The sequence below is a fragment of the Xenia sp. Carnegie-2017 genome, unplaced genomic scaffold, assembly GCF_021976095.1.
Source record: "Xenia sp. Carnegie-2017 unplaced genomic scaffold, XeniaSp_v1 HiC_scaffold_16, whole genome shotgun sequence".
In the NCBI taxonomy this organism is placed as follows: Eukaryota; Metazoa; Cnidaria; class Anthozoa; order Malacalcyonacea; family Xeniidae; genus Xenia; species Xenia sp. Carnegie-2017.
Window position 1 is genome coordinate 11,810,781 of NW_025813469.1, and position 27,845 is coordinate 11,838,625.

Consider the following 27,845-nt stretch of genomic DNA (forward strand, 5'->3'; position numbering starts at 1 on the left):
ATGCAAAAATAAATCGATTTTGGAAAATAATACCGTTTCAGGTATGAAAACACCGGACATAAAATCACAACAAAATCAATAAAAATGGGTTTTTCTCAAGAAACGGTAAACTACAGTAAATAACAAAACAAAGCAAATCTTTTGTCGCCTTATAATATTACCAAGACCACCATTAATAAAAGATATACACAAATAATCACAACTACATTGATTAATATAATAAATATACTTCTGGCATTCTAGAAAAACCTTAAAAAACAATCCCTTTTCCGGTTCCCTTGACTAAAGTGTGAGCAAAAGGAGTGGTAGCATGGGATTGAGAAGGACAGTTGTGACTATTGAACTGAAATTACATGGGAACGCTACCTGTAATACAAAACCCTAATAATTTTTTGAAGCCATGATTATATCCCAGACACGCGTGTGTAGTCAATCACTTTTCTCTCCGTGAGAGAATCTCGAAATACTAAACACGCATGTCTGGGGTGAAATCTTGCGTGTCTGGGGTAGGATTTGGCTTCAATTATTGGCCTCAAGTAGCGTCCATGTTTGTGACACAAACTAGAACGCTAAACTTGCCGCCATTTTTGATTTGGCACAGACTAAGAACCTACAGAAGCCGCCATCGCCATATTTTTTGAGTTTTTAGAAGTTCTATGATATTATTTTTGAAATATCAATAACCGTTGACGTGATGAATCCCATTCCCATGTTCTATGTGTCCATTGGTCAAAGCGTTCTTTCGATGATCACGACAAAACTGCGCGATCCTCTCGCAAGCGACTCGCGCGACTTCCACGGGACATGTGAGGACAACGCGAAAAAAGTTGGGGCATTGAAAACACTGCACAGAAGAAAATAAGCAAAATATTTGATTAATTTTCTGTACTATGCAACTGTTTCTACGCTGGCCAAAATAACAAAAGAAGTCTACACTGTAACGAAATGAATAATGATAATGATCTAAAACATAGCGGGCAAGGACCAGACTTGTTTGTTGGATTTTTATGAACACTTCTTGTCATCATTAAGAGCAGTAATATAGAGACATAATGACAGCCATGCAAAGAAACAAGAACCAAACGAAATTTGTCCAAGCTTGGCAAAAATAAAAACACGCTCAAAAGGTGATAACACGCTCAAATCGAAATTTTTCTGGATTTGCATCAAAGTGTTACGGACAAATGTCATGTGTACCTAAATATCGATAAAGGATAGTGCCCAATTATGTACATGGGTGTACCTAACTATCCACTTGGCTATACTTGACTGTACAAAACTATCGACTTAGGTGTATCTAACTATTCACTTTAGTTAAATAAATGTCTACTTGGGATAAGTATAACGACATACATGTTTCATATGAAAATAAGATGAAGTAACATGGATATATGCATGGTTGGAACATATGTTGTACAGTGAGGAACTTACCGTTGCTGGCAAAACAAAAACTGATTGTTCGGCCATTAATTTCTGTGTAAAATCAACATCATCTTTCACGTTGTGTAACCTATCAACTTTGATACCGATCTAAAATAAAAACCGACACGTTTTAAAGAGATTATGATTAAGATTATGAACGAGCGAAAAAGAAAATTCACTAGTTTCTCTTACCAACATATACATAGCACCTTGTGAGCGAACTGGATAAAGTTCTGGCAGCAATGAAAGACTTTCGTAGAATATATTTGATGTTTTCTAAATGACATAATGATAAAATGTGACGAAAATCTTGGTTTTAAATTTTTTAATCAGTGATGAGTTGGTTAAGTTCTATATACATTGACGGACCTGAAGTTGTTTAACTTATATTTGAAGGACTCCACCCCCCACCAAGAAGTCCGCCATTGTTCTTGAAAAGTAAGTACTTTACCTTCATAAGATTGAGTGTTTTTTCAAAGAACTCAGCTGGGCAATCGGAAAGAATCGTCGGTAGTGCAGCCTGTATCACCGAACATGGACCAACAATAACCTGACAGAGACGTCGTAAGGCTTGTCTTATCTAAAACACAGTTAAAAAAATAATTAAGTATTTTGTAATTATGGCATTCTTAACATCAATCACCAACAGCCATCGTTTGAAGTTGAGGTAATTGCGTTTCTCTAGAATGTTTATTCTCCCTGAACGTCTGGAGTAATGGCGAAGCAAGACCTTAACTTTTACTTCTGCAATTCTATTTTTTTAAGAAAATTATACAGTCAAACTTGTATTAAGCGGACAGCCTCGGCGAACGGACTTGCTACCGCTTAATGGAGGTGTCCGTTTAACAGAGATACTTGTCACCAGGCCTCTCCCCGTTGAAAATAATATAAATGGTAAAATCAACAACTAAACGGTGCAGATATATTTAGAAATGACTTCAGTTAATAATAACGAAACTGAGAAATATTTTTGGTCATATTTAGTAATATTCAGTAAATAATAAGTGGCTGAAGGAAGATTCTGCTGTAATGTCATCTTTTTTAGACAACGACAAACCACATTTGACATTGACAAGTTATGTTTAATAATAATTGGTAATTAAATGAAGGTATGATCTTCGCACTTTGCTGGACAATTTAAGCAATCGTCTCAGGACCTGAAAAAATCAGGTGACTCAACGGGATTCGAACCCATGACCTCTGCGTTAACGGTGCAGTGCTCTGACCAACTGAGCTATGAAGTCACACAGTGGTCAGCAGGTCAATATTGTTGGGCTCATGTTTTCTTGTCAACTAATGTAAGGTTATCACGATTGTAATATTCGCTTAGACATCATTTCATGTCTAAGCGAATATTACAATCGTGATGACCTTACATTAGTTGAAACATGAACGTATTTACAAGTCGTCACGTGACATGCAATTAACAAACACTTAAGACAAGCGCGTAAAACTTCGTCACAGAGAACTGGGACGCGGTATTTTTCAGCAACTGTAAGAAAATAAGACCAATATGAATGCACGAAGTTTGTTGGTCAAATCGGCGGAAAAAACTTATACCTGTCTTGAGATATTTACTGTTTAAAATTTCTTCTAAATGTTCTCTTTTGTACACTGAACCACAGGGATTTGATGGGTTGACAACGACAATAAGCTTTGTTCTCTCGTCAATAAGTGAAGCCATATCGTCCAAGTCGACTTCCCAACCATTTTCAGGCTGAAAATATGAATAATCATTATTCATTTGAACATGAAGTCGAAAGCAAGACTTGAGGTTAGTTTTAAGGGAATCCTTCGAACTATTCAATCTTTGATTTCAATTAAGTATATAATTAGAACAGTCTTTAATTTCCAGTATCACAATTAGAATATAATTAGAACAGTTTTTAATATTCATTATCACAATAAATATTAAAAAAGCAATATTCTAGAAATGATCACGACAGAATCTTAAATGTTTTAACTTCTATAGCACATCATTCAAATTTTAAAGCATTCGTTGGATTTAACGTTATTTTCTTCACTATTCGTTTGTGTGCATATTGGCAAAATGCGAAGGCGTGCGTGGGTAGAAGGGGAGAAGAATATATCAAACATACCAAAAATGTTTCTATTTAAAGGAATCTTTTTGCGTACAATTTATCATGTAAAACTTGCATTTAAAATAAAAATCAATGTATTTGGGACATCAACTTTTGCCTTGCTATTTTTATTACTTTTTGTCCTTCTGGTGAGTGGTTACAATAGAAGAACGGCATAAAAACGCCTTAGGAAGAGAAACGAGAATTCAGCAGACCGAATGCATGGAGGTATTAACTTGCACTCAATCTAAGACAAGTTCTTGACACAAATTAGTCCAAACAAGGTTGGAAGTGAGGGGGGAGGCTTCTCACTCATACGTGCTCATCGAGTGTGAATCAGAAATTGTGCTCTTATGTATCAACAGCAGACTCGTCTATCGACGGTAAGATTTTTGCTAAAATATTTCAAATCAAGTAGCGGAGTGAAAATATTGTCTTGGAATAGTCATGAAATGAATTTAAAGGCCCACTCAGCGAATGTGCTTTTAGAATGGAACTTTGTTTAGTCGAGAGACTTTGGCTGGGTATTCAGTACATCTCAAATCTGGAATGCCATTATTTAGATATCATATGATACAATGACATAGAAATTGCGACATATTGACAACAATGTGAAGTTCTAAAGAAATATTTAAAATTCAAACAACCGCTGGGGGTAAATAACAAGACAGTGTAAATTGTATAAATCATTGATACTTGAATGCATGAAAAGATTTTCAATGTCTACAAATTGTGGTTATAATAAAGTAATGATAATCTTATGTAAAATCATGAATGTGTAAAACGAAGAGAAACGACAATTTAGGCAGACCAAGTGTGTGGAGTAATTAGGCTCAATCTAGATTTACAAGTGTCTTATAAGACAATTCCCGTCAAATTTTATCCGAAACTGTTAGTAACTTCTTAGATAACTATATTTTTTCTTAGTAATGTTATTTTTTTGGTATGGTGAACAGGGAATCTATTTTATTGTTGAAAGTTTTGTATGACGACACAACATTTAAAAATTCGAAAAGATTTCACTGACCTTTGTTTGAATTTTATATTCTTTGTATTTATATAGATTGCTGGCGTCTGAAGTCGTTCCCCAAAAGCAGGCTTCTTTTAATGTTCTCCTTTCAAAAAAATGATAAGAAATGATGACACATGTATTCACCCTTCGTTTCTTCTTTCGGTTTAAAGCATTGAAATTGAAGTCATATTGACAATGTTTTAAGGCGAAATGTGATCAACGCTGCGTGTGACCAACGCCACGAACCAGTAAAATTCTTTCTAAAATCCTTCCTCGCGCGGGAGTCACGAAAACAAGAAACACATGAACATGAAACCACTATGTATAAGTGCATTTTACCATCTTTACGCTTTTCATCACTTGCAAATGATGCGAAAATTAGATCGATTTTGGAGAAAGTACCGCTTCAGGTATAAAAACACCGGACATAAAATCACAACAAAATCAATAAAAAAGGGTTTTTCTCAAGAAACGATAAACTAGAGTAAAAAACAAAACAAAGCAAATCTTTTGTCGCCTTATAATATTACCAAGACCACCATTAATAAAAGATAAACACAAATATTCACAACTACATTGATTAATATAATAAATATACTTCTAGCATTCTAGAAAAACCTTAAAAAACAATCCTTTTTCTTGTTCCCTGGACTAAAAGTTTGAGCATAAGAAGTGGTAGCATGGGATTGAGAAGGACAGTTGTGACTATTGAACTGAAATTACATGGGAACGCTACCTGTAATACAAAACCCTAATAATTTTTTGAAGCCATGACTATATCCCAGCCACGCGTGAGTATGTAGTCAATCACTTTTCTCTCCGTGAGAGAATCTCGAAACACTAAACACGTGTGTCTGGGATGAAATCTCACGTGTCTAGGTAAGATTTGGCTTCGATTATTTGCCTCAGGTAGCGTTCCATGTATTATAGTTCAATGTTTGTGACACAAACTGGAACGCTAGTCTTGCCGCCATTTTTGATTTGGCACAGACTAAGAACTTACAGAAGCCGCCATCGCCATATTTTTTTGAGTTTTTAGAAGTTCTATGATATTATTTTTGAAATATCAATAACCGTTGACGTGTTAAATCCCATTCCCATGATCCATGTGTCACGTTGCAACAACCATTGACAACCATCTGAGTGCTGTATAGACCCTCGCCATGATGCACTTTAAATAAGTGCAAAACGAGGGTCTATACAGCACTCTGTCGCTTTGTCTTCACAAGAAGATGCCATTTTTTTGATGGATATAAATGACGGAATTATTATATATATACGATTCTCAAGAATAACGAACAGAGAGAAACGGACCTCTACATCACTCTACTGTGCAACCTCGTGCTGTATGTATAAGGTTAATAGCTTCGGCTAGCGACTAAACGCTCCAATTGGTCAGGAATCGCATTTCAATGCTGTCACTATGCTAATAGCATGCGTAATAAGATATGCGCTTAACGTAAAATTTCTTAATATGACGCGTAACGGAAGTTGCTCTCAAATTTGCATAAAGTGAAATGAGTTTTGATATTCGTGATTTATTGCCGCTACGAATAAGAAACAGACGGCAAAATCGAGTCGAAAGATTTCGGAAACATTTATCGAATTCTAAGTTGAAGATAGCATCATGAGATGTTGAAACATGTTTATTTAAAAAAAAACTTGTCGTTTTTGTTAAATGCGCAAGAATTCTAAATGAATGAAGTTTTGCTTCGCTTCACTTGTTTCCTAGGATACCAGACAAATGAAAGGTAGAATATGAGGTAATGGACAAGGCAATTAACACATAGTGAAAGTATTCTTAATAGAAATACAGTGGAATAACATGAGAATTTAAAGCAAATTTTTCCTGAAGCGACACAAGTTTAGAAACATCACAGTTATCAAATAAGCAGGAAGCAGGTTTTTCCAAACGTCTCACATTTCGTCGTTCGAAAAAGTCACCTCCATGAAAACGCATTACAATCGTATAAATTTACCGAAAAAAGTCCAGCCGAATCCAAGGAAAGATAAAATCCTCTCGTAATATAACAAAAAACAAGAAAACATTTGGACCATTAATGAAGATAAAATTTTTCATTCATTTTACAACATATTTCAATGTTGATATCACTCCTAAGGAATGTTCGTTAATCCCTCCAAACAAATTTCATTGTTTGCAAACAGGAAGAAACGCTTTCGTTTTGAATTATTGTAATCCAATAGCCATGTGTTACTGGACATGCCTCACGTTATTAAAACACGGAATCAGTTTGGAATCCATTTGAAAAAAAATTCCATGCAAAAATTGCTTTGCTATAAAAGCTTCAAGAAAGTTAATGAAAAATTGGCGAAATTCCCGTGATCACGATATCGTGAGTTATATTGAAACTGCCCAGTTTTTATGCATTAAAGTGCCTACGAAACAAAAATTTTGCTAGCTGAGTTACACTTTCATTGAAGAAATATTTTAAAATGACAATGCATGACTTTCTATAACAATATAAGCATGCCACTTTTCATTCTCGAGATACTGAGGTCTTCCATTGTCACTTCCTATTTATCTGACCTGTGATTTTCACATTGTAAAATGAGAACTAGAATTATTAAAGCCCGTTCATACGATCCGATTTGTCTGACCCGATGGCTTCGGCTCCGATTTTTGGTTGCTTGTTCAGACGGCCCGATAATTGTGTTGATATTTATATTCGTTTACATATTTATAGCAGTGAGAACAGCCATTTGTTAAAAAACTGAATACTACAAAAATAGCCGACAACTAAGGCCCCGTCCACACGTATCCGGAGTTTTTTAAAAACGAAGGTTTTTTTCTCCGTTTTTGAAAAGATTTGCGTCCACACGTAGCCTATTTGAATCGTTATCGCCTGTCCACATGTATACGCAAATACGAACGCAATACGAAAAAACGATATGAAAGAGCATGCGTAGAGAGAGCATGACTTCCTCGCCTATTTATTATTCGTTTTAGAACAACTTCCCGTGACTTTGAAATAGATATAATCCTCATAATATTAATTCGTTTTCTCAAATAATCAACGTGAACATTCAAGATGTTAATTTGTAACTCAATACATGCTATGATGCTTGAAAGAAGCCCGAGTAAAATAGCTATACAATTCTGCATCGCCATGTTGAACAAATGCTTTAAACTTTGAACCTTTGAACCATGCTTTGAAGTGATGTTTTGAATTCGGCGCAAAAACGCATGCTCCATCCGGACTCGATAAAACGTCATCCCGGTCATCGTATTAGAAAACCTCCGTTTTAACCGTCCACACGTAGTTGTGAAACCGGTGTTTTAAAAAAAATCCACTCTGGAAGTCGTATTTAAAAAGCATCGTTTTTGGTAGGCGAAAACGCCGTTTACGTGTGGACACAAGGGCAAAACGGAGAAAAAACCTCCGTTTTCAAAAAACTCCGGATACGTGAGGACAGGGCCTAAGTACTAGTGTCTTTTGACGTGAAATCACTGTTGATCAGTATTCCACTTGATCTTTAACTTACTTGTATAAAAACCCTCATTACAAACACCACAGACGTAAGCGTTTGTGACAAAAACAACTATAACTCTGACTTCATCAAACGCAACACTTTATAAACAAAATGAACCCAACGAAACGAACAACTCAACGACAACAGCAACGATACCTAACATCAAAGGTACGTCTGAGAGTATCTCGCGTATCTTACGACCATACAACATACGTGTTGCACATAAACCACTCACAACGTTACGACAAGTGCTAACGAACATAAAGGACAAAGAACAACTCAACGAACGACAAGGTCCAATTTACAAAATAAACTGCACCGACTTCCACGCCTCCTATATCGGGGGAGCTTGCAGGAACTTAAACATAAGACTTAACGAGCTACAAAGAAACAAGACCACAAATCACATTGCCGAACATCACCGACTGACAAAACACAATATTGACTGGGACTAGGCAAAATGCATTACTTACAGCATTGACTATAGGCAACGGGTTACATTGTCAATTAAAACAAACGAGGAACTAAACACATTACACTTCACCCAATACAATACACAATTGACACCTACACATTTCCTTGCTTCCAAGCCTTTTTCAAGCGTATGTAATTTAACTAGTCGGCGTCCTTTGATTTAGTCGGATGAAAATAGAGCAAGTTCTATTTCCATCCGATTTCTTAGATTAACGGATCCGACTGTCGGAGCTCCCTTTATATGTGTTCACACGAACCGTTTTTTAGGATCCGACAAAATCGGATCGAGTGAACGGGCCTATAGGTAGCTACATTTGCAGATACGTTACTTTAATCGGTAAGAGTTCATAGTATAAAATCCAGCCTACAAATATCAACATTGAGTTCTCAGGAATATGAAAGAGTAATTGAAACGTTATGGTCACTCAATACGCAATATGACGTTCCATGTTTGTAGATGAAGATCGTCCAGGTTAGTAGAGTCCTGAGAAGGACTGTTGTTGTTGTTGATGTTGTTGTTGTTGTTGTTGTTGCTGTTTTTGACTGACTGGCGAAATCTTTTTGTAATAGGCGCTTTAAGACGGATAATATGTCTGGACGACTTAACCCTTACGAAAATTTCACATTTGATTTCATATATGATATGAATATGGTATGATATGATATAAATCAAATGTGAAATTTTCTTAAGGGAAGACGGAATTTTTTGATGACGATGCATCGTTTAAATCGTCTGAAGAATAAAGACGATCATAAGACAAATCAAGCGTCTAGATGACTTTAACGTACGATTTGTCTCGACAGACGAATCAAAGCCATTGAATAGAGAATCTGGTGAAATTTCCGTGACCGCAAAATCACGATAGCTTCAGTAATGTTTCAATTAAAAAATTTTGTATACATAATTATGTACAGAACATTTCAGATTCATTTAGTCCATAAATTCCGCAGTGACTTAAACGCACGAGAATACAATACAAAACTTTCAAGGCATAAAGAAAAGTTTTACTTTTTGCCTTTTCGAAGTGCGTAAGAGCAACCGCTGCCCGGCTCTCCAAAGTAATGCGTTGACAAATCACACAACTAGCAATCCATTCGAAAATTGTCTGGAGTCAATCGGTTAAATTTAGGGCATCGGGAAATTCAAAATCGTCACGTGACATGCAATTAACAAACACTTACGACATGCGCGTAAACTTCATCACAGAGAACTGGGACGCGGTATTTTTCAGCAACTGTAAGAAAATAAGACCAATATGAATGCACGAAGTTTGTTGGTCAAATCGGCGGAAAAAACTTGTACATGTCTTGAGATATTTAATGTTTAATATTTCTTCCAAATGTTCTCTTTTGTACACAGAACCACAGGGATTTGATGGGTTGACAACGACAATAAGCTTTGTTCTCTCGTCAATTAGTGAAGCCATATCATCCAAGTCGACTTCCCAACCATTTTCAGGCTGAAAATTATGAATAATCATTATTCATTTGAACATAAAGTCCAAATCAAGACTCAAGGTTAGACTTAAAGGAATCCTTCGAACTTTTGAATCTTTGATTTTAATTAAGTATATAATTAGAACAGTCTTTAATCTCCAGTATCACAATTAGAATACAATTAGAACAGTGTTTAATCTCCATTATCCTAATTAGCACATACTAAAAACAGTCTTTAGTCGTAAGCAGTAACGTAAACGTAATATCTTTAAGTTGCATAAACTTACAATGAGTTTATAGGATCGTGCTTCAATCCCCCTCGATCCACAGATGCATTTGTAAAGAGAGAAACCAGGTCTTGGAATTAGGATGTTATCACCACCATCAACTAGCGCGTTTTCACAGAATTATTTGTGTATAAAGCCCCGAATTTCTCATTTTGTTAAAGTCGGGTTAAAGCCGCTGCTTTCTCAGGTGTCCTACCCCTTGAAAGACATTTTATGTAGGTGCATACGTTACTTGCATTCACCCCCCGGTAATTTAAATGGTGAGACGGAAACACTTAAATCTTAAATGACTTTGTTCCTTATTGAAAACTTATTGAGAGGAGGGGGGAGTGGGGTGGTGAGAGAAGTGTATTCAACAAAGATGCTATAACCCTGTGTAAATTAAAAATCTTTGCTTAAGACTATTACTCACTGCAAATGATATAACGAGATGAAACGCAAGAAAACAGCCACATTTTGGTTAACCATTGTCAATAAGTTGTATTTTAAAAAAATATACAATGGAATGCCAAAACTTGGTGGAGGGGCAGAAAGGGGGGGAGAGGATGAAAAGTAAGATTTTTCTGCCTTCATAAGAAGGAGTCCTTCATGTTAACGTAGACATCAATAAAGCTGCTTGAAGTAAAATTAGAGACGATGGCTTTAGGAAAACAAACATGGTAACACGAATTTTTCCCAAGTACTCTATCAATATCACTATCAACAAGTGTCCATATAGTTATGGAGCAGGAATATGTACCTCAGCATCCACGATGTATTCAGGTGTTGAACTGTATTTTGCAACGGTATTTCGTGCCTCTTTGCATCCTACAAAAACAAATACAGATGATTGTATATGACTGCAATAGTGGAACACACACAGTGTGTATCAAAACAACAGCAATCCTTTCATTTGTGAAGCAAACACTGACAATTATAATACCATTCTTTCCACATGCCTCAATTCATAAACAAATTCTAACTTCGTACGTCATGTAAGCTAGAACAATGCAGCGAAATTCCACTTTACGTGGTACTATTAATCAGTTCCATTACGAATGGTTCAAGTAGCCACAGAGCAACGAATATTTATCGTGTTTGGTTACAGTAAGGGAACTTACACTGTTTACTAGTAGACTATATTGAAAAAGTCTTTGAAGACTACACAATTTTCAGCTACTGTCCAATGCAAATCCCGAACACGAAACTCCTTAAAATTGTGTTCAGCCTCCTAGGGAATAATTTATTGTTGAATAGTGCAAGTTGTAAACATCTTGTGATTTTGAATTCATTCCAAAGTCATCTTCAGAAAATTGGAATATTTTGTGATGTGTAAATGTTGAAGAATCTTATACACCCTTTGTATTACAAAGAGAATCAATCTTTTTGAAAAAGTGTTCTTTAACTGGAATTATTTGTTCCAAAAGGTTAAAATAAAGTCTAACTATTGTTATCATTGTAAAAAAAGAATTGGCAAGAACTACTTTGCACCATTATTTTGCTAGAAGATTTTGCTTGGAATCCAATTTTGTTAAATGATATTTTGAAGATAAATTTCACAGGAGGGTTAGGGTCCAGGGGTGATTGAAGCACTCAAAGCAATTGATGTAACTAACCATCAGCTGGCTTGTAGAAGTTGTCCTTTCCTGACTTTATTGCGTCACAGAGCGCCTGAACACATTCTTCACTTGGTGGTAGATTGCCAAAAACTGTGGGATCACCTGGAATATAAAAAATATTCTCAACGATAACTCAGTCATGCAAAGTTTTTAAAAGATTATCTTGAAACAATTAGGCTCCAAAGGGGGGTTGCGCCGAACCCAGATAATGCTATTAAAACTTTGTCATCTTTGAATTAACTTTCCAGATTAAATATTAGTTTTCGTACAATCTGTGCAAAGTGCAGATTCACTGTTCTCAAACTTCACACTAACGATGGGACTGTATTTTGAATATAATATTTTAACAATTTAATAAGATATTTACAGTGTTGTGCACGATTTTACGTTCCAAGCGTTGGTTCTTCAAAATCAGCGGCAGTTTCCATTCCTGGACAATGTCCCCACTTCTCCTTCTGTGTTTTTGCTAAGATTTCATTTACTCTATGTCTAACAAACTGTTTCCACTCACCGCGATTCTGAATCCAATATAATGCTGTAATACTATCTAACCAGTACTTTGCTTCTATTTTCCCTACTTGGCCTACTAAAGCTTTCCGCACAGATTCCATTAACTTTGCTAACATCAGCGCGGACATTAGTTCTAAGCGCGGTATAGTAAGCTTCTTCAGCGGCGCAACTCTAGTTTTTGCTGTTAACATTTTCACAAAGACTCCAACACTCTTGCGACAAACAAAATATACTAGCGCGCAATGCGCTTTCTCGCTTGCATCACCAAACCCGTGAAGTTCAAAGATTGAATTTTGCACTTCACACCACTATAGATGCATCTATTTAGCTTAATAGTCTTAACACGGTTTAGATCTTCAATCAATTCAGTGTATAGACTGGCGTGCTTTCCGCTTATCTCGTCATCCCAGTCAATCATTTCTACGCACAACTGTTGAAACAAGATTTTCATCAAAACTATTACGCAGCTAATTAATCCTAGCGGATCAAATATCTTTGCTAGTGCACTCAGCAGGTTTCGTTTAGTTAGCTTCTTGTCACCCAAGTCTACTACAAACATTTGTAGGTCGAACATGAACAGATTATTGTCGCAATCCCAGCCTATACCTAAAACTTTTGTGTAATCATCGTCATTTTGGATTCCCAAACTCCATTGTGTGAATGTTTCATCGTCTGGATCTGTCGCCTGCACGACATTGTTCTCGCATTCACGCTGTTCTATAAGCGCTCGCACGTTTGCGTCATTTGTCATCCATTTCCTTAATTTAAGCCCGCCTTGAGACATTCTAAATTTCGCCTTTTCATATAAATTGATCGTTTCGTGTGCGCTTTTGCCCTCCGAAATTAAGTCATCAACGTAAAATCCTTCATTCGATTCTTGAGCAAGCACTGGATGTGATTCTGCAAATTGCGCTATGTCATGCCTAAGCGTGGCGTTGAGTAAAAATGGCGAGGCATTTAATCCAAACACTACTCTGCAAAACCTGTAAACAACAACCTCTAAACTAGCATTAGTAGCATCTCTAACCCACAGAAATCTTAAATAGTCCATGTCTGCTTTGTCTACTTTTACGTTCAAAAGTGCTTTCTCTATGTCTCCTACAAAGGCCACAATGTTCTCCCTAAATCTAATTAATACATCAAACAACAACGGTGTTAATGATGGTCGTACATGAACACAGTCATTCAAAGAAGTCACTTTCTTACCCTCCTTTGATGATGCATCATACACTATTCTTAGCTTAGTTGTTTTGGCTTCTTTACGTATAACCGCTTGATGGGGAAGATAATGAACATTCATCCACGACCCTGACTCGTCAACCCTTTCAATGACTCCCGTTTTAGTTAATCCCGATAATTTTATCATAATCTTTTAACAAATCAGGCTCAATTGACAAGCGCTTAATTTGCCCTTTCGTGCGTGCTAAACTATTGGCATAGTTACCTGGTAAATGCCCATGACCTGCTTCCACGGCTATTTAACAGAGTACTTATGCCCATTAAACTCAATTTTATCTAACAAGGCTTCGTGCACATCGTCAGTTTCCCCGACCCCAAGTGTTTCTAAATCCCACAACTTGTTCACCTGCCTGTTTATGTTGCTTTTCTACGCTGCAGTCTGCGAAACTAAATTAACATGTGCATTTTTGATTTTCGAGCTCCCTTTCAGTGGACAGCTTACAACCCATCCTAAACAAGTGTCAATCACAACTGGCTCATCCTTTTTGCCCCTAATTATTTATACTTTCTTGAAAGCCCAAAGGTTATCTGCTCCTATCAAAATCTCCACTTTCAACATGTCCTGCTTCAAACTTACATCTGACAAAAACAAATTTTTCAAAGGAGAATACTGCTCCTTAGCCACCTCAATAATCTCAATTTTTACCGTACAAATACAGGGAACTACTAATGCCTCTAAACGAATTTTGCAATTTTCCTAACTGATGCGACCTCGCAATTGAGGAGCTCTGTCATCTTACCATCATTTGTTACACCACCAAAAGTGTTGACCTCTAACGATTCCCGCCTTGCTACATTAAGCTTCGCATCTTGTTTTGCCCTATTTGTGACGAAAGACTTCTGACTTCCCAAGTCAAAAATCACTCGCACTCTCTTCCTATTCTGACCTACGAGAATTCCTTGCGCAGTCTGCAAGGCTACCCTAGTGTTTGTACTCACATGCACGTTACTTACATTTACCTGCTCTATTTTCCTTGCGCTACCACTCTGTTTTTCAGCCTTATCTTCGTTTTTTTTCCTTTGTCACATATAGACACATGATGACCCTCCCCACTTTCTCAAGCAGTGTATGAAAAGTTCATTCGCACCTCGCGATATTCATGATCCTGATGTTGATTGCATCGACAATAGTAACGGTGATTTCTGCGTTAGGAGCTCATCAGACAAAACTAAATGGTATGAAATCAATCTCAGTATTCCAAAGTGTAGCTGTGATTCGTGGAGAAAAATGCAATTTTCATTTTGGCAACCTCGACTGAGGAGCTCTTTTTTACAAATTATAATTTTCACTCACAATTTACGTCCCAGAATGCACTTGAAGAGCCAGTTGAGCAAGAATTGTTGTATGAGAGTGAAACAGAGGAAATCCAGGCATCACAAGAAAGAACTGAAGTACCGCCAATCAACAACTTGGAACAACAAGAAAGGTTAGTGATTCATTGCAATCCTTTTTCCAATCAACATCCATGGCATTCATTGGACACTACTGGTAAGTATTTGAGCTAAATAATAAAATATAGACATGCATTATACACATACTTAGCCCACATGAGTCCACAGATTTACATGCAAAAATTAGTATCTATAGAAACATTAACTCATATAATTCCTTAAGTAACAAAGAGAAAATATTTAACTAAATGCAACAGTAATTTTGTGTAATATAGGCTATAGATAAGTTCTCAAAAACAAGACTCTACTTTGACCCACTTGGAGGAAGTGCAGACAAAAAGACACCTAATACACAGATGATGTATCATATAAACAAACTAAGGTAATTCTCAAACTTGATCTTAAAAGATTTGCCCAAAAATCATTTTCAACAATCAATATTATCATTCATGTAGTCATTGTTTGTCACTGCTTTAGTGCTTTGGTAGATGTAAAAACAGGTTAGAACTCAAGCTCATGGCAATGTTTTGAGCCACTCCATTGTAAACATAAAGATATGTATAACTGTGAAGTGTACCTATGCTTGGTAAGCTTAAAATAGCCTAACTTTACTTGAATAGCTATTTTTACAAACATGATTATTCAATAACTGCTCATTTTGCAGCAGTTTGCTCGATGTCTAGCCCTTGGCTTTGATCAAAAACCAGCAAACATGGAGACTGAGAGAAAACAAATCCTTTCAACATTACTTGGGTCTTGCTATGATGATATCACACGGAAAGGCATAAATAACATTTGGTTGAATATTTTTATATGGAATTCATTATGAATATCTTAGGAAGCAAAATGTGGCTGTTTGCAAAATATGCAGAGAGGATGACAATGAGGATTGGCTGGGTTGTGATCAATGTGGTCGATTTTTTTCATGCAAGTTGCCTTAATGTTGACTTTACCATAACCTTGTCAACACATTTTACATGCAGATAAAATTATTATCAATATTATTTGACATGCAACAAAATCATTGTTATGGTATCAGTGCAAACTGTGCAATTAAAATGAGGGCTTCAAAATATAGTAATGTGTGAATGATAAATACTTTAATTCAAGGTAAAATGAACTGGAAAATTTAATTGATTCGGCACGATTGTGCTTGCCACTAATTGAATCTCAGACATGCTATGAATAGTTTGAAACTGTTGATGAAATGTTACCATAAACAACAAGTTTTACAAATATATCTAAAATAACATGGCTTATTCTTATTTCTTACCTTTGCGATGATTCTTCTGGCCAAAAATTTTCAAAATTCATGTAAATGCGTCTACATGATTACTCTGATACGAAATTCAAACGCAAAAACAAACTTGAATCAACTTTTGAGAGATAGCCGCTCCAGTTATTATTGAACTCAATGGTTCCGTCCTCTGAAGATAGGCGGAATACGTGGAGAAATCACGTGAGTATGTATTGAAATGTGCGAGAAAAGGCAGTTGCTAGGTTACAAGACAAATCTTGAGATTTTGCAGTATTACGATTACGAACCACCGAATAAAAGCGTGAAAATGAACGAATAAAACATAATATTGCAAATTGTTTGTGAAATAATATTTATCTCATCTCCAAATAGAATATTTACTATTTAGTGGAAAATTTCTACTCATCTTCCGACCGAAAGCATGGCATAAAAGATAAATCACTAGACGTAATGGTTGAACAAGCACAAGCAGTGCATAAGGTATGAAAATTTGATCTTAAAAGTTTTATCCACAAAAAGGTTGGAAATCTTACTCAACTGCTACTTCTCAAATGGACCTACATTTATTGAAGATTACCAAACGTGGTAGGATTCAGGGTAAAATCCACTTTTTCTTTTGCTTTCTTTTAAAATGGCGATGAAATCTCATTAAATAATTCAAGCATAAGCTAAGAGAAGAACAAAAAAAAGATTTAAAGAAAATCCCAATGTGTTTGTCTTTATAAACCTCTAGAGCAATAGAATAAAAAGTCTCGACGTTCGTGCTTATTTTACTCGTGTGAACCAGGCTTAAATGTTATTACTTCAGTAATGCAGGAAGTGATTGTGTTTGCGAATGAGAAGTTAATTACAAACTGATTGTCTTCACAGCATTTCAAATGTGTAAGATAATTTGTAGATTTTTGTAAATGTGGTGGATGGTAAACTGGGAAATAAAGTATTTTGCCACTACGAAAAATATTTTATGTAAAGTAATTTTTACCATGGAAAACTTGTATTTTATTGTTAAATAAACTGCAATGAAACAAGGACAAGAAAAAAGGTATAAACTATCCTCTAAAAACTCAAACTTATTTAGATACCAAATGTCATTCACCTATTTCAGAAATTAATCAAAATAGTTAATGATTATATAAATATTTGAACTATACATTTTAAATTTTACAAATTTATCATCCAATGTAGTCCAAACGAACATTGATGAGTTATAACGTTCCATAACTTAATGAAATTTCGTGTCTTAGAAATAGTTTTGTCCAAAAGGTAAAACTTCAGCAATGGCTCTATCTCGTGATTCATTCATTGAAGGAAGATATGTCCATGAAGAACTACTTCCCATTTTAAAACACTCCACTGATTTAAGTTCTTCATATTTATAATCTTTAACATTGAAACCTCCCATGACAACAATTGTATCACCAGTTATAACTGCACAACACCCCCGTCTCTTTTCCAACATGGATGGTAAGACTGTAATCTTACCTGTATTGCTGTCATACAACATAACACTGTTCAAATATTCTTTTCCATCATAACCTCCAAGAAGAACAACTTGATCTCTCCATTGAACTGTTGCCATTTCAGTCAATGGATAAGGTAATGGAGGCATTTGCTTAAATGTAAGAGTCCTTGGATCAAATTCCAAAACACAGGACAAAACTTTGCAATCTTTTCCCCATCCTCCAAAAATCAGAACTTTATCATCAACAACAACAGCTCCATGGCACGAACGTGGTTCAGGCATATGACACAACTCTTTTAAAACATAAGATGTTTTACCAGTTTTAAGATGTTTTATCTTTATTTCACTGATCAAATCTGATTTTCCAAAAAAATCGCCTCCTCCAATGAAAAGGATTTGTTGTTTATAAACAACAGTTTGATGACCCCAACATTCATCAGGTAACTCTGTGGGAAATTTTCTCCATGTCAAAGGAAACTGTTTTAGATTCAATGTCTCCATTGACTTGTAGAACAATCCTCTAACAACAAATAAATTATCCTTATAAATGAATGATGAAGCACCCATGTATTGATTTTCCATTGATGCAATCTTAAACCATTTCTTCTCCTTCCATGAAAAAATTTCAACAGTCTTTGAGGAATCATATGGGTAACCTCCAGCAACCAAAATATCACCTCTTAATAAATCCATAACTAATTCAACTGGTGATGTCAATATTGGAGCAAAATGTTCATTTATAGTCATCTTGTCCAAAAGTTCAAACATCATGGTTTTCATTTTTTCTATTTCTTGGGAAGATTCAATCAAATTTTTATACCAAGACTCGACAGCGAATTCCTTGCGCCAGTCCTGTATTGGATTAAACATTTTTCCGTCTCCAAGTTCAATACTTGGCCAAGTTGATAAATGATCATGATTGTTGTTGATCCTTGCAATGAACTGATATAAATGATGGTTCAGAAGAATGACTGACTTTATGTTTTCCATTCATTGAGATTTTTTGAACATCGCTCTCATGCCACCACCGATAAAAACAGAGAACATTTTACGAACACCGTCCAATTCATGCAGCCTTTTTATGTAAGATAAACATAAATCAATGACAATCTCCTGATGCTCCGGACATTCAAAAATTTGTGCCATGGTCTTAACAATAACGGCAAAAATTCTGTCCTCCAAGCTTAAGTTTTGGTTGTTGAAAACATCTGTTGCTTTCTTACGGGAAACTTCAAATCGTTTTTTTGCCATTTCAAAAACCTTTGAATGTTTTATTGCACGGGAAAGATCATACCTGGTGGTGATGGCAGTACAAGTTGCCTGAGACTCATCATTATTACTTGCTTCTTCACATTCTCTATTACTTTCTACTTTGTCAATGTACTTACAAAATATATCAAATCCTTCCCCTAAGAAGTTTAAACTGGAGGAAAGATCTATTTTCGAAAGATTATCGAGCATTGTTTTGATTTCGTGTAAATCTCGTAATGATAAGTTGGCGAAATCCTTCATTACCAACGTCACCGTTTCCTAGCCTGTCTGCTGCAGTATCTCGGGCTTTGTTCGTACATAATTGAATTAGAGAGAGTAGTAACTTTTCATAAGGCATCGCGTTTTGATGTTTTGTATCCGTAGAGCTTGTGTATAAATCTATTGCGTCTCTGTCAAAAGCAAAAACATTAGTAAAATTAGCTGTGTTTGTATGAATACTCGATTCAAATAAAATGCTTTATTTCTTTTAAAATTTCAACCCATCATTTTAATAGATATTAATATGTTAACAGCAACGATTTACAGCATTTTCCATAGATGAGATTTTCACTTTTGCAAGAAAATTTTGCAAATTACGAGGGAAAGAGAAGAAATCGATAATGAGAGAAAAATAAAGGGAATTTTAAAATACGAACAAAATCTAAATAAAACTTAATGCTCCTGTTATGTTGTTGTTTTAATGATAGTTTACAGGCAAATATTCAAGAGTTACTTTACAACACTTTACATGACACTAAATGACTAATTTCTTGAGAAAACCGCTGAACGCGCGTACTGCATTTTTGCAATTTAGCGATCATTTTTGACAAGCGTGAAACTAAACTGACCGAACGAGATCTTATAAAAACTAGAGCACCATTCCTACAAAATTATCCTAGATCTATCTCTGCAGTAAGGTTTTACAAAGAGTAGACGATATTTATAGTCCACTATTTAGTCCCGTTATTTCATCGATTCTGTATCGTTTGTGTGTGTTTGAAGACATGAAAATTGATGTGTGTAGCGACTTGTAAAGTGTGTTTATTAGCTAATATTAAATATGGCTTGAAGTCTACATTGTCAAACGACGAAAGTAAAAAAGCGACAACAAGGGAAATACTTCGAAGTGAGAGCTTTTAAAAGAGAAGGGAAGTTTATTCAAATTAGGATAAATAGCAATAATGAGAGAAATTCTGTGTAGAAACCGTAGCCATTTTCCGGGCTAATTCTGCTTTAGTTTATTAATTTTGCATCTATATTATATATTGTATTTGTTGTTACAATAGTTTGTGTCGATCAGTACGTCGTGCTTTAATTTTTAAGACTAAACTCACTTTGACCTTTTCAACAGAATTCATTCAATGATATTTATTGCAGCAAGTGCTTACGTTTTATTGATAACGTTGACAACCTTCAGTTTGTTCAATGACCGTTGCAATGTTAGGGAAATTTTCTATATTTTAAAAAGCAATTTATTCTGCGTCGTAGACTGTCGTTCATGCATCTTCAATCATGCATTTGCAAAATTCACAAAAATCTCAAGTTCCGCTTTAGTGGCATAGGGTAACCGGGAAATTACAGTGTGACATATAGAGTGAGTGGGGGACTACAGAGTTACTGCAGTGTGCAGGGGGCTTTACGTTAGAAAGTTGGTACTTAGAACAATACCAACTTAGAACAAATCCAATGAACAGATCACAACAACTACCGCACTTTACGAAAACGATCTATTCACAACCTTAAACATTACTTTCATGATGACAATACACAATTGACACCCACACATTTCCTTTACAGACAATACGACACGTATGAACAAGACAACAAATACCGCTAACCTGACTGTACACTTAAGGTGGTCATATACAAAAAATTGAATTTTTTTCATTTTTAAAGATAGTTATAAGAAACTATCAGTATTTGAAAGACTTTAATGAAGAGAATTAACTAATGGAAAAAAAAAATTAAAAAATCACTAATTACACTAATTATCCAACATGGCGGCCCCTAATTAGCCAATAAATGAACTTCGCTGCGAACATGATATCTTGGGAACCAATGATCCAAATTCAATGAGTAAAGTTTTTTAAAAAGCTTAGAACATAATCTAGTGCTTGACACTTTTCAATTTTTATTAATTCTTTATAAACAAAATATATTCAAAAATTTGATTTTCTTCAGTAATTTTGCATTTTGGTACACATTTTGACATAAGAGTAAATATTTCATCAACAATGCAAAATATCAAAATTTGAAAATGTCAAGCACTAGATAATATTACTAGCCTTCAACATACAAAATTTCAGGCATCTCTGACAAATAACAAAGATAATATGATGTCACAAAGTTTTTCCTAAGTGCTAAAATCACCAAAATGAGAAAACAGCATTTAAAGTTTTACATAACCTATATTGTACCTCTGGTAGCCCTAAAAATGCCAGCTTCATAAGTAACTCCTTCCTTATGTTTAGCATTGTCAATATAATTCTTTCTAATGTTTCTTAATGTTTTTCTTTGCTTTTTCACCTTCTCTGAACTCTTCTTTGCCGACAACTTTATCCGATGATGATCACATTCTTGAGCCCCTTTACTTGTAAACATTCCAGGAGTTATGTCCAGTTCACTCAATACCTTTAACAAATTTATGTCCCCATCATTAAATTTAAGAATAGCCAAGTATGTTGCAAGAGCAACAGTCTCTTGTTCAACATATGTAGTCTTCGGACATCGTTCCCATATCATATTATTTAGACATTCATTAACATTTTGAGTTAAGCCATGAGTACATTTGTTCAACAAAGTAGCATTGCTCAGTTCTTCAAATATGGGCTCAATGACCTTAACAATACATTCAGGAATGCCTATTCTGTGCTTAGTTGTCCTTTTCCCTCTTATAGCCACACCAACTGTCTTCACCATCAGGACAAAGATGATGCTGAGGATTAGTATCAGTTGATGCAACATGATAGAGAGAAGCTTTTATCGATTTTGCCATTTCCTTAACATCATGAAGGTTTCCTCTTACTGACAAACCATAATAATTTTGAAGAATATCAATCTTCCCATCTGTAAGCCTTCCTTTCCACTCAATCCTTTACCACAAGCAAGCTTTTACCCTTTGTATTCTTCAACTTACTGACGACTCCCAACCCTCTTTTGAATGTGACCAATACACTCCAACTTTTTTGGAATGCACTCTTCTCCATATGGCTTTCTTTCAACAATAGCATTATATGTTGAAGAATCCCCGTCGCCAAGCATTTCCTTGTATTTCAGTCCTCTAGAAGCCAAAGACCTCTCGAAATTCATGACAGCTCCAGAAGTCTCCATACTGCTAGCACTTCCTTCATGATTGATCTTGCACTGATGACCAGCTTTCCACTCGTTGTATTTAGGATCACTTGTCCTATTTTTCCATTTGGCACATTGCTGACACCTGTCTGAGAGCACTTCCACGTCTAAACACTTTTTGGTTTGCAAAGATATTGCCGTAACAACACCATTATGGGATGCATGGCCTCTCTTTGCCATGTACCATCCAAAGATATTCCACATTCTGGTGCTCCATTTTCCTCTTTAACATGCATAGCATTGCTGAGCATGTTGTCATTGGCCAGTTGTTCAACAACTGGTAATAGCTTTCCATTTTGAATCAATGTAAAGCTTCGGCAAGTTGGTGGTGGAGCCATATTCATGACCTTGTTGAATGTGACCATTGCAGCTTGCCCTCGACCAATTTCTCGAAATGCTAGGACTGCTCGTGTGAACAGCCAGATGTGTGGAAACTATACTTTCATTCTTTACACATTGAAGAAGAATATAATGCGCATAGCCTTTCCTTTTCCTCAAGTCCACATGGGATTCCACACTGCTTTCGCAATCAGGGCATTTTAAAAATTCATCAAAAACACCAAACAGCAAAGACAAGTCCATAAACACGGTGCCTTCTTGTGTGAGATTATTAAAATTTGAGCCAATGCTCCTCGTTTGATGACTTATTTTCTTTGCAGAAGGTCCAGGGTTTGCGTCATCGTTTCCGCCATGTTTTGACTTCTTTGCCATTTTTGATGGCGGAGTTCTAACCGCTTTTCTCTTTCTATTTCGACTATTCCCCATTATTTTCGCTTTGATTATTATCGGAATAACAAAAGAAAGCTCCTAACAAAAGACTTTTCTCCTCAGAGATACAAAATTATAATGTTTTGAAGAGCAACTTTTCGAACTGTGCGAGCACGCGATCAGCTTTGATATGAAATTATAACAGTTACCATGGTGCCAAAATGCAACCAATCACGATGTAACTTAACGAGAAGGCTTTGAATAACATCCACCAAAAGTAGAAACAAAAAATTCGCTTTAGAAGGGTAGTTTTTGGGGTGAAATTTGGGTAAAAATCCGTTGCTAAGGCGTTGCTATGGACCAAAAACTTTAAGAAGACAACTTTGAAAGCATTTTTCGTGGGTAAATGATAGTTTTAACGAAAAACGATTAGAACAATCAGAAAAACCATAGCATAAAGTACCGATAATGATCAAAAAAAAATTTTGAGTTTTTAGAAAAAATAGTGCCTTAAATTTGTATATGACCACCTTAACTCGTTCTAAAGATGACTACCGCTAACGTTGTCAAAACGTCATTCAACATCAACACCAGCAGTTTTCTCAGGACTCTACTAATCTAAACAATGTACATCTACAAACATGCAACGATACTTCTGGGTTCAAACCATTCACTTTAAACTAATAATGTTGATAAAATCAAGTCATAACGAACGAATAAGGAAGAGAAAGAACAACTTGCTCTGACCAAATGCGTTAAGTAATTAAAGATAGTGGTTTATTGAACTTCATAATGGACTGGAGTACTAATCTTGCCGTACTCATTTTGACAACTCTTTTAAAAAATAGTGAGTAAATTTTTACATGATAGATGGTCATCGGTTTTTTAGTAACAAAATCATACCGTGCGAAGAATTCCAAACTAGCATATTACGATATACAAAAACCCTTAAAATTGCTTTGTCAGTAATTGACTGTAACAAAAAATTTCAATGTTCATGCTGCGTCTAAGAATGTGCAATAGGTTCAATTTATATCACTATGTGAGATATTAATTAGTCACTTTTACTAAAGCAGTATTCTAGAAAAGACCACGACAGAATCTTATATGTTTAAACTTTCATAGCACATCATTCAAATTTCATTGAATGAGGAAAAACTCTTCTTTATAAAAGTCATGTTATATAGAATTTAAATTATTGCACATAATGATATGCATAACTGAAATTCTGTGACGTGTCATACTTTTGACTCAACACGTTAAGTTTGAAACTTTGCTGTATCAATATAATTTGAAATAAATGATAGAGTAAATTGGTATTGATGTGAGAAAGATCGTATTTCCCTCGTGTAATGTATCCAAAATTTATTTTTGTTTTAAATTTTCACCAAAATGAAGAAATTTTATCCATATGAAACATACATGGCACTAATTTATAAGTTATATTTAAGGTGGTCATCACCTCTTATAAACTGTATTTTGACCAAATTTTCAAAAAAAAAATTATTAATTTTTTGGGAGCCTTAACTATTTAATTTTAAGACTTTGTCGTTTAAATTTTGAAAAACATTATAAATTACGGTCAAAAAGCTTTCAAAGCTATGTTGTTTAAAAATTTACTCCATAGCAACGGCCTAGCAACGCATTTAGGTTGAGATTTCCTCAAAATTTGGTCGAAATATTGGTCAAAAAATTGTCATTTTTGTTTCTCCTTTTGGTGCATTGAATTCAGAGTCTTTTGACATAATTGTATTCTAATTGGTTCCTTTGGGGAGTCATGGCAATGAAAGTCTTTTGTCTGTCTCGAGATCGATGCGTTTGCATTTCTGGCAGAAGTTGTCTACAAATTTCTTAGTTTTTGTAACATTTCAAGTGCTAAATTTGCTGCTTTATTTCCCAACTATTGTTTTTGTTATTTTGTTGGGATTTGAAGTTATATGATGGGAAATCCTCAAAATAGAGGTAGAAACTGGTGAGAAAAATGTAAAGAAATGCAAAATGGCGAACCTTGTGACAAAGGGTTGGATCTTCCGGTGCGAAAATTGATAATCAGACAATAATTTGCTGTCCATTCCAACATTATAACAGAAGGTACTATATTTCTCTGGACTCATCAGTTTATTTATAGTCTTAAAATGAGGTTCTGAAATGTCCGGACGGTGGGAAAGCAATAGACTCACATTCGGAAGCAGACTGCGGAAACTAAAACCTCGACAAAGGGAGAAACCTCTCGGATTAGTAAGGTTTGTCTGGAAAGGTCACCAACTGCACGCAAAGATGGACATTCTTCGAAAGTGTGTGGTTTGGCAATAAGAAACCTTAGTGTTGAAGAAATGGCCAGAAGCACTGGGCATCTCTTTCCATGTTGCCCTCTCAGAGAAGAATCCTCAGCATCACCTGTGTCCAAAAGGAAAGATAGCTGGTGCTGGCTACCTAAAGTATGACACCACCTACCAACACAAGACTGGTATTCCTGGGCCTTACATAGTAGAACTTCATTGAGCAATATTCAATGATCTAACTGTTAGATTTATTCAGAAAATGTACACATGGATTGACACAGAATCCAAACGAAAGTGTTTGAATGGACTCATTTGGGACAGAATCTCCAAGAAACTGTCTCTTGCAACATTTGGCAGTGTTCAGAAGTTTATGATGGGGAGCATCTCCTATATTAACATTTTCATGATTTGAACATAATGCTTGGGGTATTTCATGCCAAAAGGTGTACAAGACCCACAAAGCCAGGATAAAGTTATCAGTCAAAAGAATTCCGAGCAAGTAAGAAAAGTAAGGAAGTCACTGAGGCATCTCAGAAAGAAGTTTCTGGACAATCTGAAGAGACTTGAAGGGTAACTTATGGAAACCGTGGCTAAGCCTTCAAAGTTGTAGATGAACTGGAATGAAACTTTGGATTGCTTTTCTCATTTTCATTTTGCAATAGTCAGTGATTTTTGTGACACTATAAATTTGTAAATATTTGATGCAGAGCTTGATATTTGGCATACTTACTAACTATATTATCCTCTATTATGTGACACTCTTAGATTTTTAATGCTGTTTATATTTAATTAGATTAAAGCCAAATGATTCAAATGTTTACAAAATAAAATGCAAGAATTGAAAAAGTTCTAAATTTCACTCTAAATTTTATTTAAGATATTAAATGAATTAAAAGTAATCACATAATAGAAACAGGTTCTAAGCTTTTCAAAATATATGTTTATTTTGTTTTTTAACCACTGGTTCTTGAGTTATCTATATTTTACAATAAAACAGAAATAAGTCTTAATTAGCTCCCAGCAAAATGTTGGATAATTAGGCTAATGTATTAATGAAAAAAATTATAGTAACATCATATGCCTTTCAGAAAATGATATTTCCTAAATTACTAAAAATAAACAAAATTGTTTCAAGAGTGATAACCACCTTAATAAAATATCAGCTGACATCAAAACAATGATGCATGGAATAAAACATTAAATCTAAAAGTTAGAAATACACTATTACTTAAGGGCTGAGTAATTTTTAAAATCAACATACCTTCACAAATTCAGAAAGATTAAATAACGACGGAACCAACCATGATGTGTTTGCTTTGCTTGATAATAAAAAAGAAGTGGAATGTTAAATAAATGCTTGTTTTAATAACCTGCTGTTTTATTGTAAAAATTGAATTCTGTTCACACCAATAGAATATGAAATGCAAGTTTCTTATTTTAGCTATGACTGAATTAAACACAAAGAAGTTTTGACTTGGAGGCTTTATGTGCCAATAAACCTTTCACAATTTACTATTATTTATTTCAATTATTGTCCTGAACCCTTCCGCCTCTTGAAATATATAAAGGAAGACAGGGCAGCCAGCATTTTACAAGTAAGATAGCTCAAAAATTAAAGATTTATAATTTAGGAAGCTAAGAAAATCAATACACAGTTTATATATATACCTTATACGCAGCTTACATATATTTATTTGAATTGGTGAAATGTTCAGGAAAACTAAACTATTAATAAACGCAAAGTTGAGGCAGCCAGACAAAATATGTAATACCATTTTTACCAATAAAATAGCTCAAACAAATTAAGATTATGAACGACAACTTTTCCAATAAAGATATTTGATGACTGATACTAGATAATAAGGTTAATTTTGTCACATCTCAATGATCAGAGATACTTAAAAATAGCGTTCGGACTTAAAAGTTGAAATCCTAATCATTAAATCTGAATTTTATTTTTTCGTTTCAGGATGCTTTAATATTTTTTTGCTTGGCAATGGCAACAAAGATGTCAGTTTTCGTTTTTTTTAAAAATGTATTGTAGCTTGCAATTCATTTTGAATCTTGATTGTGCTAAGGCGAAGAACGAGCTGCCTTATCGATCTCTTAATCTGGAAGATCCACCATGATATGACGTCATCTCTCACCGATCTGCGAAACATAAGTACAAAAGTCATGTCAAGATGAAATTAAACAATCAAGAAAGCCTGGCGAGAAGAAGTTTCTACTTGATGATATTGTCACTACAGAGAAAAGCAAAGGTTATCTAAAGTCAAATAATAATCTGCAGGCAAGAGAGTCATGTGAAAAAGAATGCTATTACTGATTATTCATTGAACAATATAGAGTATGTTGGATGTACACAATGTTTGGTTGTAAGTACATTTTACGAATCACTTGCATAATTAGAAATAGCTGATTTATAACCAAGATAAATAACCTTTTTCTACTGTTTCATAGATCTACCTTTTGAAGTTGTAATATGAATTAACTATTATACCAAATCCGTTGGCTTAAAGAATGCTATCATCCATAGACATGTGACATGCATTCAAAGCACAAGCTAACCAGAAAGGTTTGCGATCAATC

General features: G+C 35.1%; 2 protein-coding genes and 1 non-coding gene across 5 annotated transcripts in view; all 3 read right to left on the minus strand.

Moving 5' to 3' along the window:
• LOC124437498 overlaps nucleotides 1-26,565 on the minus strand; it is a 42,197-nt gene extending 15,632 nt beyond the window's left edge. Inside the window, exons 1-10 of one of the 3 annotated variants that reach the window (XM_046987464.1) lie at nucleotides 16,218-16,382; nucleotides 14,847-15,054; nucleotides 14,513-14,721; nucleotides 11,801-11,905; nucleotides 11,306-11,415; nucleotides 10,945-11,012; nucleotides 10,206-10,403; nucleotides 9,785-9,941; nucleotides 9,664-9,716; nucleotides 4,531-4,618 (exon numbers count right to left, since the gene is read on the minus strand). The gene's annotated coding sequence lies outside the window, so the exon portion shown is untranslated. Of the gene's footprint in view, nucleotides 1-4,530; nucleotides 4,619-9,663; nucleotides 9,717-9,784; nucleotides 9,942-10,205; nucleotides 10,404-10,944; nucleotides 11,013-11,305; nucleotides 11,416-11,800; nucleotides 11,906-14,512; nucleotides 14,722-14,846; nucleotides 15,055-16,217; nucleotides 16,383-21,258; nucleotides 21,270-26,517 lie in introns of those variants that run through there. The other 2 variants (XM_046987466.1, XM_046987467.1) reach the window with 2 other exon arrangements.
• LOC124437501 (tyrosine aminotransferase-like) overlaps nucleotides 532-27,845 on the minus strand; it is a 57,450-nt gene continuing 30,136 nt past the window's right edge. The window contains exons 8-11 of the mRNA XM_046987475.1: nucleotides 1,874-2,002; nucleotides 1,615-1,698; nucleotides 1,432-1,530; nucleotides 532-844 (exon numbers count right to left, since the gene is read on the minus strand). Of these exons, the coding sequence (XP_046843431.1) occupies nucleotides 677-844; nucleotides 1,432-1,530; nucleotides 1,615-1,698; nucleotides 1,874-2,002 (480 nt within the window). The 3' untranslated portion in view covers nucleotides 532-676. The remainder of the gene's footprint in view (nucleotides 845-1,431; nucleotides 1,531-1,614; nucleotides 1,699-1,873; nucleotides 2,003-27,845) is intronic.
• Trnan-guu lies at nucleotides 2,593-2,667 on the minus strand. Its single transcript has one exon. It is a non-coding gene; the product is annotated as a tRNA-Asn (tRNA).